The following is a 12684-nucleotide window of genomic DNA, read 5'->3' on the forward strand; positions in this document are numbered from 1 at the left end:
ATGGTATTACAGGCATTGTCCAAATGCCTCTTAAACACTGACAGGCTTGGGGCGCTGACCACCTCTCTAGGAAGCCTGTTCCAGTCTTTGACCACCCTCTTGGTGAAGAAGCGCTTGCTAGTGTTCAGTCTAAACCTCCCCTGGCACAGCTTTGAACCATTCCCACATGTCCTATTGCTGGATACCAGGGAGAAGAGACCAGCACCTCCCTCTCCATTTCCCCTCCTCGGGAAGCTGCAGAGAGCAGCGAGGTCACTCCTCAGCCTACTCTTCTCCAAACTAGACAAACCCAAAGCCCTCAGCCACTCCTCACAGGACATGCCCTCCAGCCCTTTCACCAGCTCTCCTGCCCTCCACTGGATGCATTCAAGGACCGTTACACCCTTCTTAAATTAGGGGACTCAACTGCACACGGTGTTCCAGGTAAGGCCACACCAGCGCTGAACACAGAGGGATAACCACTCCTTTTGACCGGCTGGTTATGCTGTGTTTGATGTACCCCAGGATCCGGTTTGTCTCTTGGCTGCCAGGGCACGCTGCTGTCTCCTACTGAGCCGGCTGTTGACCAGCACCCTCAGATCCCCTTCTGCAGGCTGCTCTCCAGCCACTCCCCTCCCAATTTATACTTGTGCCCAGCATTACTCCATCCTAGGTGCAGAATCTGGCATTTTGACTTGTTAATTCATCCCATTAATTATAGGCCAGTGCTCCAATCTCTCTAGATCCCTCTGCAAGCCCTCTTGTCCTTCAAGAGAGTCAAGAGCACCTCCCAGTTCGCTATCATCAGCAAATCTGCTAAAATGGTGCGTTCCAACTCCTGCATCCAAACCATTGATAAATACGTTGAACAGAACTGGCCCTCGAATTGAGCCCTGAGGAACACTGCTGGTGACCGGTCACCAGCCAAACGTAGCCCCATTCACTACAACCCTGAGCTCTGCCCTTCAGCCAGTTCTTCACCCAGCACACCATGAACCTGCTCACCCCACAGCTGGACAACCTGTCCAGAACGATGCTGTGAGGGACAGTACCAAAAGCCTTAGTAAAATCCAGAAAAATTAAATCCATTGCCTTTCCTTCATCCACTAGGTGGGTGACCTTATTATAGAAGGGTGTCAAATTAGCTAAACAGGACTTTCTCTTTGTGAACCATTGCATTAGTCTTTAAATAACTTTTAATAGTTACTCAGTAAAATCTTCTCCATAGTTTTTCAGGCACCGAGGTTAGACTGACAGGTCTGTAATTCCCTGAGTCTTCCCTCATGACCTTATAAACTGGAGTAACACTGGCTAGCTTCCAGCGTCCTGGTTTCAGCTGGGATAAGTTTTCTTCCTAGTAGCTGGTATAGTGCTGTGTTTTGGACATAGGATGAGAATAACGTTGGTAGCACACCGATGTTTTAGCTGCTAAACAGTGCTGACACTAAGTCAAGGACTTTTCAGCTTCCCACCCCACCAGCAAGCAGGCTGGGGGCACAAGAAGCCAGGAGGAGATGCAGCCAGGACAGCTGCCCCAAACTGGCCACAGGGATATCCCATACCGTATGTCGTCATGCTCGGTATATAAACTGGGGGGAAAGCTGGCCGGGGGCTGCTGCTCGGGGACTGGCTGGGCATCGGTCAGCAGGTGGTGAGCAGCTGCACTGTGCATCAATTGTTTTGTATATTCTAATTCTTTTATTGTTATTATTATTTTCACTTCCTTTTCTGTCCTATTAAACTCTCTTTATCTCAACCCACAAATTCTACTTTTTCCGCCCTGATGCTCTCCCCTACCCCACCAGGCAGGGGAGGGGGGAGTCTGTCAGCGGCTGTGTGGTGTTCAGCTGCCTGCTGGGTTACACCACCACTCCCCCCAGACCTTTGGCAGATGATCGAGAAGGGTCCTGCCACAACATCTGCTAACTCCTTCAGTACTCCGGGATGAATCGCCTCAGGCCCCATGGACCTGCGAACATTCAGCTGATACAGCTGGTCCTTTACAATTTCAGTGTCCACAAATGGAAAGTCACTGTTCCCACACCCATAGTCCTCTGACTCAGAGGACCAGGCAGCCCAAGGTCTATAAATATTATTAAAGACCGAGGCAAAAAACCGCATTGAATGCCTCCATTTTTTCTTCATCCGCATTAGTCATACGACCATCTTCAACAAGTACTAGTCCAATGTTTTCTTTAGACTTCCTCTTGCTATTAACATACTTTAAAAAGCCCTTCTTGTTACATGAAACAACACTGGCCAGTTTCAACTCTAACCAAGTTTTGACCTTTTGTGCCTTCTCCCTGCATATATGAACCACAGCTCTGAAATCCTCAATTTCACTTAAAAACAACAGGCTTCTAGCTAGACAACTCTGATGGCAAACGTTACAGCCATATTTCAAAGAACGATGAAAAGTTTGGACTTGAATTTCAAAGTATGTTACACATTTTTGATAGTGCTGGGGAAAAATACAGTACAAACAGCAAGCTCAGTTACAACTAAAATTCTTTTGATATACCTTTTTTCCCCCCCTTAGAAATAATATACCATGCTTTAGGGAAGCATATTATTTACATTTGGTACATCTGAAGAAAAGAATGTACTTTAAGAACCCTAAATAGGAACCACTGGTCAACCACAATAAGCTATGATATTAAGCTGATACATTTCCTTTTCAGTAACAATGACAACAGGGTGGAGTGTTCAAAATGGTATTTATACCAACAAAAATTATTTCTTAAAAGTTTAATTTTGCAGTTCAAGATTACTGCCTGTTCTGGAAACAAAGAAAACAATTCTGCACAAGTCTGAATTCTGGAAACTTAAAAGCCCACACCCAGAAATATGGTAACACGAAGAGTGATGAGCTAGTAACTTTGAGAAAAATGTGCTATTTCAAAGGCTGTGATGGGATGCTGATAAGCACATAATTTTTGCTGCAGTGATTTAAAACGACAGCTCTCCTCAACCATCACTTAACTCTCTTGGGGAGGGTTAACATATCCACAGAGGACCCTGCAGAAAAGAATGGACATCTACATTTCTGCTGGTCAACACAGTAATTCAACTTTTTAACACAAATCTGTCTTTGCTGCAGACATTACTACACGTGCAGACTGCTGCTGAAGCAGCTCAGGTACAGGCGCACTCACTATTCCACCAATGTAGCTGTGAGCACCCTAGCTTCTTAAATTGTCCGAGTATGAGTCCGCTGCATTTACTACTCGGTAATCACACAGAAATTTCAGTACTGATATATTAAAAGACAAAGAAATACCATTTTTTCCAAATAATTTTCAAGATAGCTGGCAATTACTCACTGAAGTTTAATCCATGGGATTATATGATCTCAATTTATAATACTGAAAACTAAGAAATGTACTGATTCCTTTTGCTATTTTTAATTAATAAACACACAAACTGAAGAACCACCTTACCTGACAGAGTTCTGTTTCCTGTTTTCAATTTTCATTAAAATTTGTACATCTGACTGAGGAGCCACTGTATAGATTTTTAATCTGGAAAAAAAAAAAAAGAAAAAAAAAAAAAAAAAAGAGTATGCAACAGAGATGAAGAAACAGTGATGTACAATGGACTCTTCTTCCTATCATCAGTCAAAAAATGGGTATCTTTTGCATGCTAAGAGCCACAAGTATATATTTCTTCATAAAGACAATAATTTGCCACATACTAAGTATTTCTTATAAATGAGGGCTATAATTACTAGTATGTTTTTCTAATTACTCTACAGAAAAGGTTCACTGTCACCCCCACTGAGGTTAATTATGGCTACATTTTTTAGAATTACAGTTGCTTTATTTGATCTTTACGCCACAAGTCAATTTCTTAATCTTTTCCTGGTTTCAATTTGGTGGCTGCATTCCAGCGTTAGTTGGTTGGTGAATGTTAGGATGGTTTTCATCACAGGAATTAAAGACGTACTGCTGACTGGGAACTCAGCTCTGCATGCTGAAAGTGCAGCTAGTTTAAGCCATTTATTCAGAACCTTTCCCTTCTTTTTATTAGTGCGTTAGATGAACTAGGCAGAAAAGTTATTAAATACACACCTTTGACAAACTACAGGATCTGACTCCACTGGATCAATGTATGGCTTAAGGATATCAGCGAGCGTTTTATCATCAGGCACCCTTTCACCAAAGATAAAAATCAATCACATAAGACATGGTTCATTGTGTACATGAAAATCTCTTATTGGTAAGTCATTGGAGGAAGCTATACATTTGCATGCTATAGTGGCACAACTGAGTAGTTTATGGGAGGACTGTAAATGTGTATCAATATAGCACAGATAATTGACAGCTTTATCTTAATTTCAGCCCTGGGACTTCACTGGCATATACAAGGAGTAAACAGATGCATATCTTTAGTTTCTAACCCTGCAGCAGAAACATGCTGTTCCTACAGTCCTAGAAGCAGACAAGGGCACACTTCTCATCCTCCTTCAGGCTAGGAAAAAAAGGAGAAAGATTTGTCAAGAAAAGCTTATTTTTTGGCCTTTGCAAACTGTGCTCGTGGGCCTTCCTACAAAGCAAACAATGCAACCCTTGATCCTATGTAAAGGTCAATGCCAGTGAACAGGCGAAGAGGGATGGCAAATCTTGCTGAACCTCTGCTCCATGAGAACAGAGTATGTTAGGTGCATGGGATATCACTATCACAAATATTCAGGCTGCTCTGTTTACATAGAGAAAAGGACTAGCAGTCAAACGTTTTGACTGATTTGAAAAGCCTGCTAGCTTTCAAAGAGGAAAGGACCACACAATTTCTTGAAAAAAGTATTTTTTTCAATTTAAATGCACTTTTAATTAAGACTAAAAATAATATTTATCTTGTATAAAAGAAACAGGTAAGAACTGATAAAAATATTCTGCAGTTCAGTTTCGGCAACTAATTTAAACTTCATAAAAATCTGTTTTTCAAGCACTGTACCCTTTTAAAGTGTATTCAGCATGACAGTGAGGAAATATGAGCTTCAAATGCCAGTAGAACTTTTTCTCCCTGAAAAGAAAAAGAAAAGCATATTCTTAATGTTAACTGGTAACTACTACTTCCTTTTTCTATGATAAAGCTCGGCAGCTTGCAGCATGGGTACAGAAAAAAATATATAGTCAAGATTTTGAACAGCATTTTCAAAGAGTAAAAGGGTCATGCAGAGAAGCTGAGATGCACTTTGAAAGATGCAATGCTCCCAGATCCTGCTGAATTTCAAGTCCTCATGGGATGAAAATCTATTCCTTACAAATGCAAGTAACATCACCAACTAACTGATCAACAACATTTCACGTTTGAAAAGGGAGTACCTTCCAGCTGACTTTCTGTATGTATAGCTAGCTGCCCTTTAATTTCAGAAAAGGAAACTGCTTTTTGGCGTATCCCCCAGGAGAGATTGCCAAACCTGTGCAACAAACAGTAACAGCCAGAGGTCCCAGCTGAGGCCACGTTCTACTGAAAATAGGGGACTTGACTTTTCACAGCAGTGATGGCCTCAATAGAAAACGTGTCATGGGCAGGGATGGAAGCTACATTTTGGCATAACATGGATAACAGAAAGAATAAATATTTTACAGAAAGCTCAGGAGGCTTTTGGTAGTGACCAAAACTGATGCCATGTTCCTTTCTCTGGTTTGTTAGTTTTAAGACCCAGCTTCCCTTTCCAGCTAGCATAATTAACACCTGAAAACAGAAGCTACTGAAGCATGGTTCCAGTGCAGTATCATCTTAAGAGAGGCAGCATTACCTAGAGGATACTTTGCTAGATTAGAAAGAGCCATGTATGGATCAGGGATTCTGAACGCTGAAGTTAAAAAGACCACCCCTTGGAAGTTTAACTTTGGAAAAAACAGAATGTATGAGCATCCTGAAACCCCTGCCCCAACTTTTTGTCTACCTGGACTTTAGTAGCCTTTGGCACAGTCTCCCACAGCGTTGTCCCAAAGAAACTGGCTGCTCATGGCTTGGGCAGGTGCACTCTACCCTGGATCAAAAGCTGGCTGGGTGGCAGAGCCAGGAGAGTGGTGGTGAGTGGAGTTACAACCACTGGTGACTGGTCACAAGTGGTGTTCCCCAGGGCTCCGTGCTGGGGATGGTCCTGTTTAATGTCTTTATCAATGAACTTGACAAGAGGATATGAGTGCACCCTCAGTGAGTTTGCAGATGACACCAAGTTGGGGGGAGGTGTTGATCTCCTTGAGGGCAGGAAGGCTCTGGAGAGGGATCTGGGCAGACTGGACTGATGGGCCAAGGCCAGCTGTATGAGGTTCAACAAGAAGTGCTGGGTCCCGCGCACTGGGGTCACATCAGCCCCACACAGCGCTACAGGCCTGGGGAAGAGCGGCTGGAAAGCTGCCCAGTGGGAAAGGACCTGGGGGTGGTGGTCAACAGCTGACCGAACATAAGCCAGCAGTGTGACCAGGTGGCCAAGAAGGCCAACAGCATCCTGGCTTGTATTCAAAATAGCATGGTCAGCAGGACAAGGGAAGCGATTGTCCCCCTGTGCTCAGCACTGGTGAGGCTGCACCTCAAACACTGTGTGCAGCTTGGGCCCCTCACTGCAAGAGGGATGTTGAGGTGCTGGAGCGTGTCCAGGGAAGGGCAATGAAGCTGCTGAAGGCTCTGGAACACAAGTCTTACGAGGATATAAGCTTGTTTAGTTTGGAGAAGACTCAGGGGGGACCTTACTGCTCTCTACAGCTCCCTGAGGGGAGGCTGCAGGCAGGGGGGGGTTGGTCCCCTCTCCCAGATAACAAGCGACAGGACAAGAGGAAACAGCTTCAAGCTATGCCAGGGGAGGTTCAGATTGGATAGTAGGAAAAAGTTCTCCACTGAAAGGGTGGTCAAACATTGGAACAGGCTGCCCAGGGAGGTGGTGGAATCACCATTCCTTGAGGTGTTTTTTAATTTTTCAATGCGTAGATGTGGTGCTTGGGGACATGGTTTAGTGACGGACTTGGCAGTGCTGGGTTAATGGTTGGGCTTGATCTCAACAGTCTTTTCCAACCTAAATGATTCTGTGATTCAATGCATACCGAAACTGCAGTTAACTACTTCATCTTTCTTCTAAGTACTCTTGCCTGAAAGTAAATGGCAAGCAGAAAGAGCTAAAATAGATTATGAGCAGGGTAGGAGGAGGCAAAGAAAAAATAAGCTTAAAATTGGAATAGCCTCATACTCTTTGCTGTACAATGAAGTCTTGAAAAACAACCTGCTGGATGCCTGTTATTACAGTGAAGCATCCCTCACCATCACTGATCTCTGCCCAGTTAGAGAACTTGATGTCAACCGTAGATGCTATCAAAGCTGCTTCACAACAAGTTCTGATTAAAATTAGATATTCTGGCTCCAGATCTCACTGACTTCATTTTCCATTATGGCTCACTGGGGTAGTATTTCCTTTAAATGCAACTGAGATGTACTATGTTCATTTTCTAAATGAAAATGCTTAATTAAGTCATCTGCAGTTGAATAACAGCTCACTGCATGAAGTGTTCCATGCTGCTTGGCTGCCATGGAATGCCACTACACGGTTTTCTTGAATACCAAGGCACTGACGATAAACTACCGAACAGCAGAGATCTGGATCAGGCACAAGCACATCGTTGATGTCAGTAAAAGCAGCATCACAGCCCATCCCTGAATTGCTTGGCTTCACATCCTATTCTGGCTACTTCAGAGGCATGGAAACTGATCAGAGGGAAAAAAGAGGAGCCAAGCACCTCTTCCCCTGCGTGAGATGTAGCTGCAAATTATGTTCAGGACTGCACAGACTGTTTTGCAATTACTGTTCTTCTAAAACAAATTAACTGCGTCCCTTTCATTTCTCCTAAAACTTCCAAAAAATTTTTTTCTCTATCAACTACAGCTTTCACAGAACGACATGTAAATGATTTCTAAATTTTTCACAGCAACAACTGAAAGATTTTTATTTCTGATGTTACAAAGACAGCAGCAGTATATGCAAACTAGCTGTTACCTCCTGCTAGCTCTTGGGACAAGGCAAAAATTCTCACCATCTCTTACAGTTAATGCAGTACTTAGGAAGATGTTCCAAGTACTGCGGGTGTAGGCAGTAGAGCTGCTGGGAATTAAAGGACAGAGATCTACAAAGGATTCTGGGACTTGGACATACCAGTTAAGTGCCTTGGCAGATTTTTAGAAGTGTCCAATGCTTATGTATTCTTAAAATATTTATGAAATATCTCAGAAAGCTCAACTTTCTTTCCTAGGTTTCCTCTGAACAGTCAATTTGCCCAGACTGCAGCAGGTTTTATGCACATAAAACATTTCTAAATATGTGCACGTATATATATGTAAAATAAAATAGTGACAAAAATTGCCAAATTAATCACATCTTAAGATACCAACTGCAGTTGCCAGCCTGTCAAAGATAGGGATTCACTGATGATATTGTTTCTATTTAACAACTCATATTCTTAAAGTGTTTTGAAAATAGTACACAGGACATCTTACATCAAAGCGCAAATACTGTAGTATTTCCTGTCCATGTTATTCTGAATTGATAAAAGAGGTGAAAAGGACATGAAGGAGTTTAATGAAAGACCAGTTATCCTTTAATTTGACAACACTCAGTACTCTCACCTAATGCACTAAAGTTTAATTGAAATACTGGGTGTTTAGTATCTACACCTTTGGATAATAATGCCTTTCTCATCTTTCTTAAGTGATGAAGATTCAGGTCAAGTAAGTGACTAGATTATCTTGTGGATTTTTTTTAAAAAAATTAAATTAAGAGAACACTCAGGAACGTGATGATTTCATCCTAGCTGCCTCCCCCAAACTCCGTCTTCCTAGTGCCAAACTGACTTTGCTGCACTTCTAACAGCAGCACATAAAAGACGATGTCTCCGTTTTCTTGAAACTTCATCAAGCTAATTCCTGGATTTGATGTATAAACAGCAAAACTGAAATATTTCTACTGAAAGTTCATACGTTCCCTAGTTACAGTAAACAGCAAGACAATCAATGAAGGAACTGAAGTGCACTTCCTCTGTAACACATATGGTCTTCTACCAAGGGGCCTCTCACCAGCAGGACGTGTTACTAACCATGTGTTGCAATAATCAAACATGCTGGTCCTGAACTGAGACTCCTGTGTAAATCAAAGGGACACTGTCAAGGCCAAGTAACCCAAACTGTAATAATAGAACTACTGTCCTCTTTAACTTGTGCAAATAAACAAGTTTACTATCAGATTCACTATAAGAATGAAACATTTTGGTTGCTAAAGCATAGAAAAAAAATTCTCAGGTATAGAACTCAGTCAGTACTCATCTTCACGAGGGGATGTTCCGAAAAGCTACTGATTTATTGAAATGCATGGCTATCCTGCTCCCTAGTCACTCCGGAGCAGCATTTCTTTGCCTGGGAACTTACTTTGGCAGGTCCCCAAAAGCAAGCAAAAGTACGTACTAAGTAACAACTACATTCAAGTTTAACAGCTCCAACAGTGTTGCATTAGCTCAAAATCCTGCTCAGATAACTCCTTTGTAAATTCTCAAGATTAGCAACACTTCGAACAATTATTTTAATTATCCCTATCTAGCTAAGGATTAGAGTAGACATTTTAGGGCTTTCAGGTGTACCTCAAAGTAGCTTCTGTAACACTGCTGAGCTCGACTGGTGCTAATCCCAAATCCCCACACTGTATTTTGTTCTCAGAATTAAAGAGGGATAATGGAAGAGATTCCTTCTCCCACATATATCACCTGATGGAATGCTCCCAAGCTGCAGGCGGCCTCACACCAGGGAGGAGACCTGTGGCCCTCTGGCCCCTCTTGGTGGCAGGGAGAGCTAAGAGGGATTTTGTCTGGGAGGTGCTGTGACAGCTGGGAGGAAGCAGGGTGGAGGTGCCTGTGGCAGCGCAGGCAGCAGGGAGGATGGGAGCAGGGCAGCATGGACTGCAGAGTTGAGGGAGCTGCAACACCCCATGTCAGCGTCTCACCACTGTCATCGTCTCCTGCCAGGGAACCGGGAGCTGTGGATTTGCAAGCTCCCTCACCTCTTCCCATCTGACCCAGCTGCTGCCCCAGCTTTCATCCCAAACAGGTCACATTCTCCACCCCTTTCCCAGAGGCCCCCTATCCCAGCAGGCCACCCCAGCTCCAAGGCAGCAGGCATCCAGAAGGGGAACTATCACCTCTATTGGAAACTATGGGCACCACAGGAAAGGTAGGTGAAGCAGCACACTAAAAATAACTTGCAAGTAAGGCATCCTAAACCATCTCCAAGTCAGATGTCCCATGAGTTCACAAACTGGACTCAGACTCTACTTTCTAATGACCCTCCGTTATCCTGATATTCAATATTATATATTATGAGTTAGTCTAATCCATGTGTTGCCCAGCATTGGCACATACGCTTTCACAACACTGAATTTAGTCAACAAACTAATGGAGACCAGGAAATGAAGAGTCTGGTTAACACATCCAAACAACCACTGATCTGTCCTCCAGAGGTGGCAGAGGATGACACAAGAATACATCTTGTACTTCCTAGTTTTGGATTACTTTCATTCCCACCCTGTACAGCCTAACTGTTGGCTCACATGGAAAGCGTGACATCATGAAGACGACATCAGAGAGTTGGCAGTTTTCCACACACATATGTTGAGCAGTTTCCAAGCTCCACCCTCTGGAGCAACCTCTCTACAAATTTTGACTGACACACAGTATGAGAAGGGGTTCAGATCTACAGAAGAACAGACACACCAGACCCTGACCACTGTGAGGTCTTATGCTCATGTAACGCAACTATTTGCACAGCTCTGCCCCATTTGAATGTAATACTCAAGAAAACGTTACGGGTGTCATGAAGTCACACAGGATAGGCAATAAATTGCTGATACTCACTGGTTCAATCAAACCTCTGTCCATTTAAGGAGGGTAATCAGAACATGCCAATAAAAAAAACAAACCCAAAGGTTAATTTTTAATCTGCGCTGCATTCAAACAGCCCACTGCTGTGTGAGCAACAGTAGCAGCAAGAGAGAGGAAAAATGTCCTTTGTGTAGTACTCACTGAGCACGTTCCACACCCCTGGGATAGCATTTACAGGAAAGCGATGGTTATTTCCTATCCTCTCCAGAACGGACAGCATTATCGTGTTCTTTCTGATGGGATGTGGAAGTCCCAGAAAGGCTAGCATTCCAAAAAACCAACAAAAATACCCCAGGACTTTATGATTTAAAAAAAACCCAACCACCAACAGTAAGGCATTCTCCCAGCCAGCCTGTGAAATATTTCCATGCCTAGTTGCCAGTAAGTCACCTTTCTTGCCCCATCCTTACTTTTCAAATCCACTTTTGTTAAACAACATAGAGCGTATAATACACATGAAAGCATAATGTGCTCAATGCTTCATCTGTTCCTGATGCAAGCTGCACTTCAGTATGCACCCAGAAAGGCTTTCTGGAGAAAAAGAACTGAAAAACATGGTACATGAAGGCGAACTTCTGTCAGCACAGCATTGTACCATGTCCAGGATCCTCCCAATAATGTCAAACCTCCCTGTATCTGTGCCTTTTCTGTTCTTCTGTCCTTCTCTTAGCTCCCAGCATCCCTGGGTTTTCTGCACTTGATCTGGCTCTTAAAGACAACTCCTTACCCTGTACTCCTTAAGGGCGGTTATGTTATTTTATCCACAACATTAAGAAATTCCCCAGGAAAGTTAAAATCAGCTCTAAGCCCGAGATAATTCAACAGACACAAGACACCTGCAAAAGGCAGAGCATGTGGCCAAGGAAAAGAAAGTCAGCGTAGAGGCCTCTGCTCACAAGACTAACATCTGCCAAGGTTCAGGGCTACCACCTGGTCTGCTCCAAGGGGAGAGCCTCAGTGATGTTTAAATTTGGGGTAGAGAGAGGACAAAATGCCTCAGATTTCCTCTTTCCATTGGTCCACCGTGGGTTTTCTGTAGCAGAACTGACAGAACAAGGAACTTTACAAGGTTACACTTCTATTTTATGCCTTATGTTCTGCTATAAACTAAGATATCTGCAAACCTCAAAAAATATATTTTGCCCCAGAACAGAAGAAATTATACAGGCCAGTCTGCTGAGCAGTTCTTCAGCAGGTTGTTTTTCACTTTGTCAGACAGAGACACCAGGTGGCGAGTCAGTGCCCAGCCTGCAGCACCCTGCTTGCCCGACACCCCACATGGCATCCCGCTTTGTACATCTTGGGGAACAGAGGGGAAATGCATCCTGCAAGCAGAATTTGCCACCAAAACTGAGACCATGAAGAAAACAAGCAGAGAAACTATCAGAGTAGCTGGCTCCCAGCAGATCACTGAGCTTCTGAACCTAGACCTGTCTCCTACCATAATGAAATAGTTTGGTTTTTAAATTATTTTTACTATGAAAACACTTCAAAATACAAACTCTGCGTATCAGAGAAAACCCACAGAATGGATAAAGGGAAGAACATTTAAAGTCTCCTTAGCCTTTTTCCAGAATTCTTATCTGTCTGTCTGCACTTGTCTCTCTAAGCTGCACTGTACCAAGCATCCACATCCTCCAGCGTAGTAACCCCTAACACGGCACGCAACAGAGATAGCTGTATTGGAGGCACCTCCTCAAACTTACAATCAGCCTTTTCAGAAAGAAGGATGTTTGCAACCATTCTACATGAATCCTCTATCATAAACATTTCAAGAAGTATTTTCTTC

General features: G+C 43.2%; 1 protein-coding gene across 1 annotated transcript in view; it reads right to left on the bottom strand.

Annotated features, from left to right (window-relative positions):
- ZNHIT6 (zinc finger HIT-type containing 6) overlaps positions 1-12684 on the bottom strand; it is a 36911-nt gene that overhangs the window by 19380 nt on the left and 4847 nt on the right. The window contains exons 6-8 of the mRNA XM_037404223.1: positions 4933-5001; positions 4050-4130; positions 3420-3500 (exon numbers count right to left, since the gene is read on the bottom strand). Coding sequence (XP_037260120.1) covers positions 3420-3500; positions 4050-4130; positions 4933-5001 — 231 coding nt within the window. The remainder of the gene's footprint in view (positions 1-3419; positions 3501-4049; positions 4131-4932; positions 5002-12684) is intronic.

The sequence above is a fragment of the Falco rusticolus genome, chromosome 11, assembly GCF_015220075.1.
Source record: "Falco rusticolus isolate bFalRus1 chromosome 11, bFalRus1.pri, whole genome shotgun sequence".
Classification (NCBI taxonomy): Eukaryota; Metazoa; Chordata; class Aves; order Falconiformes; family Falconidae; genus Falco; species Falco rusticolus.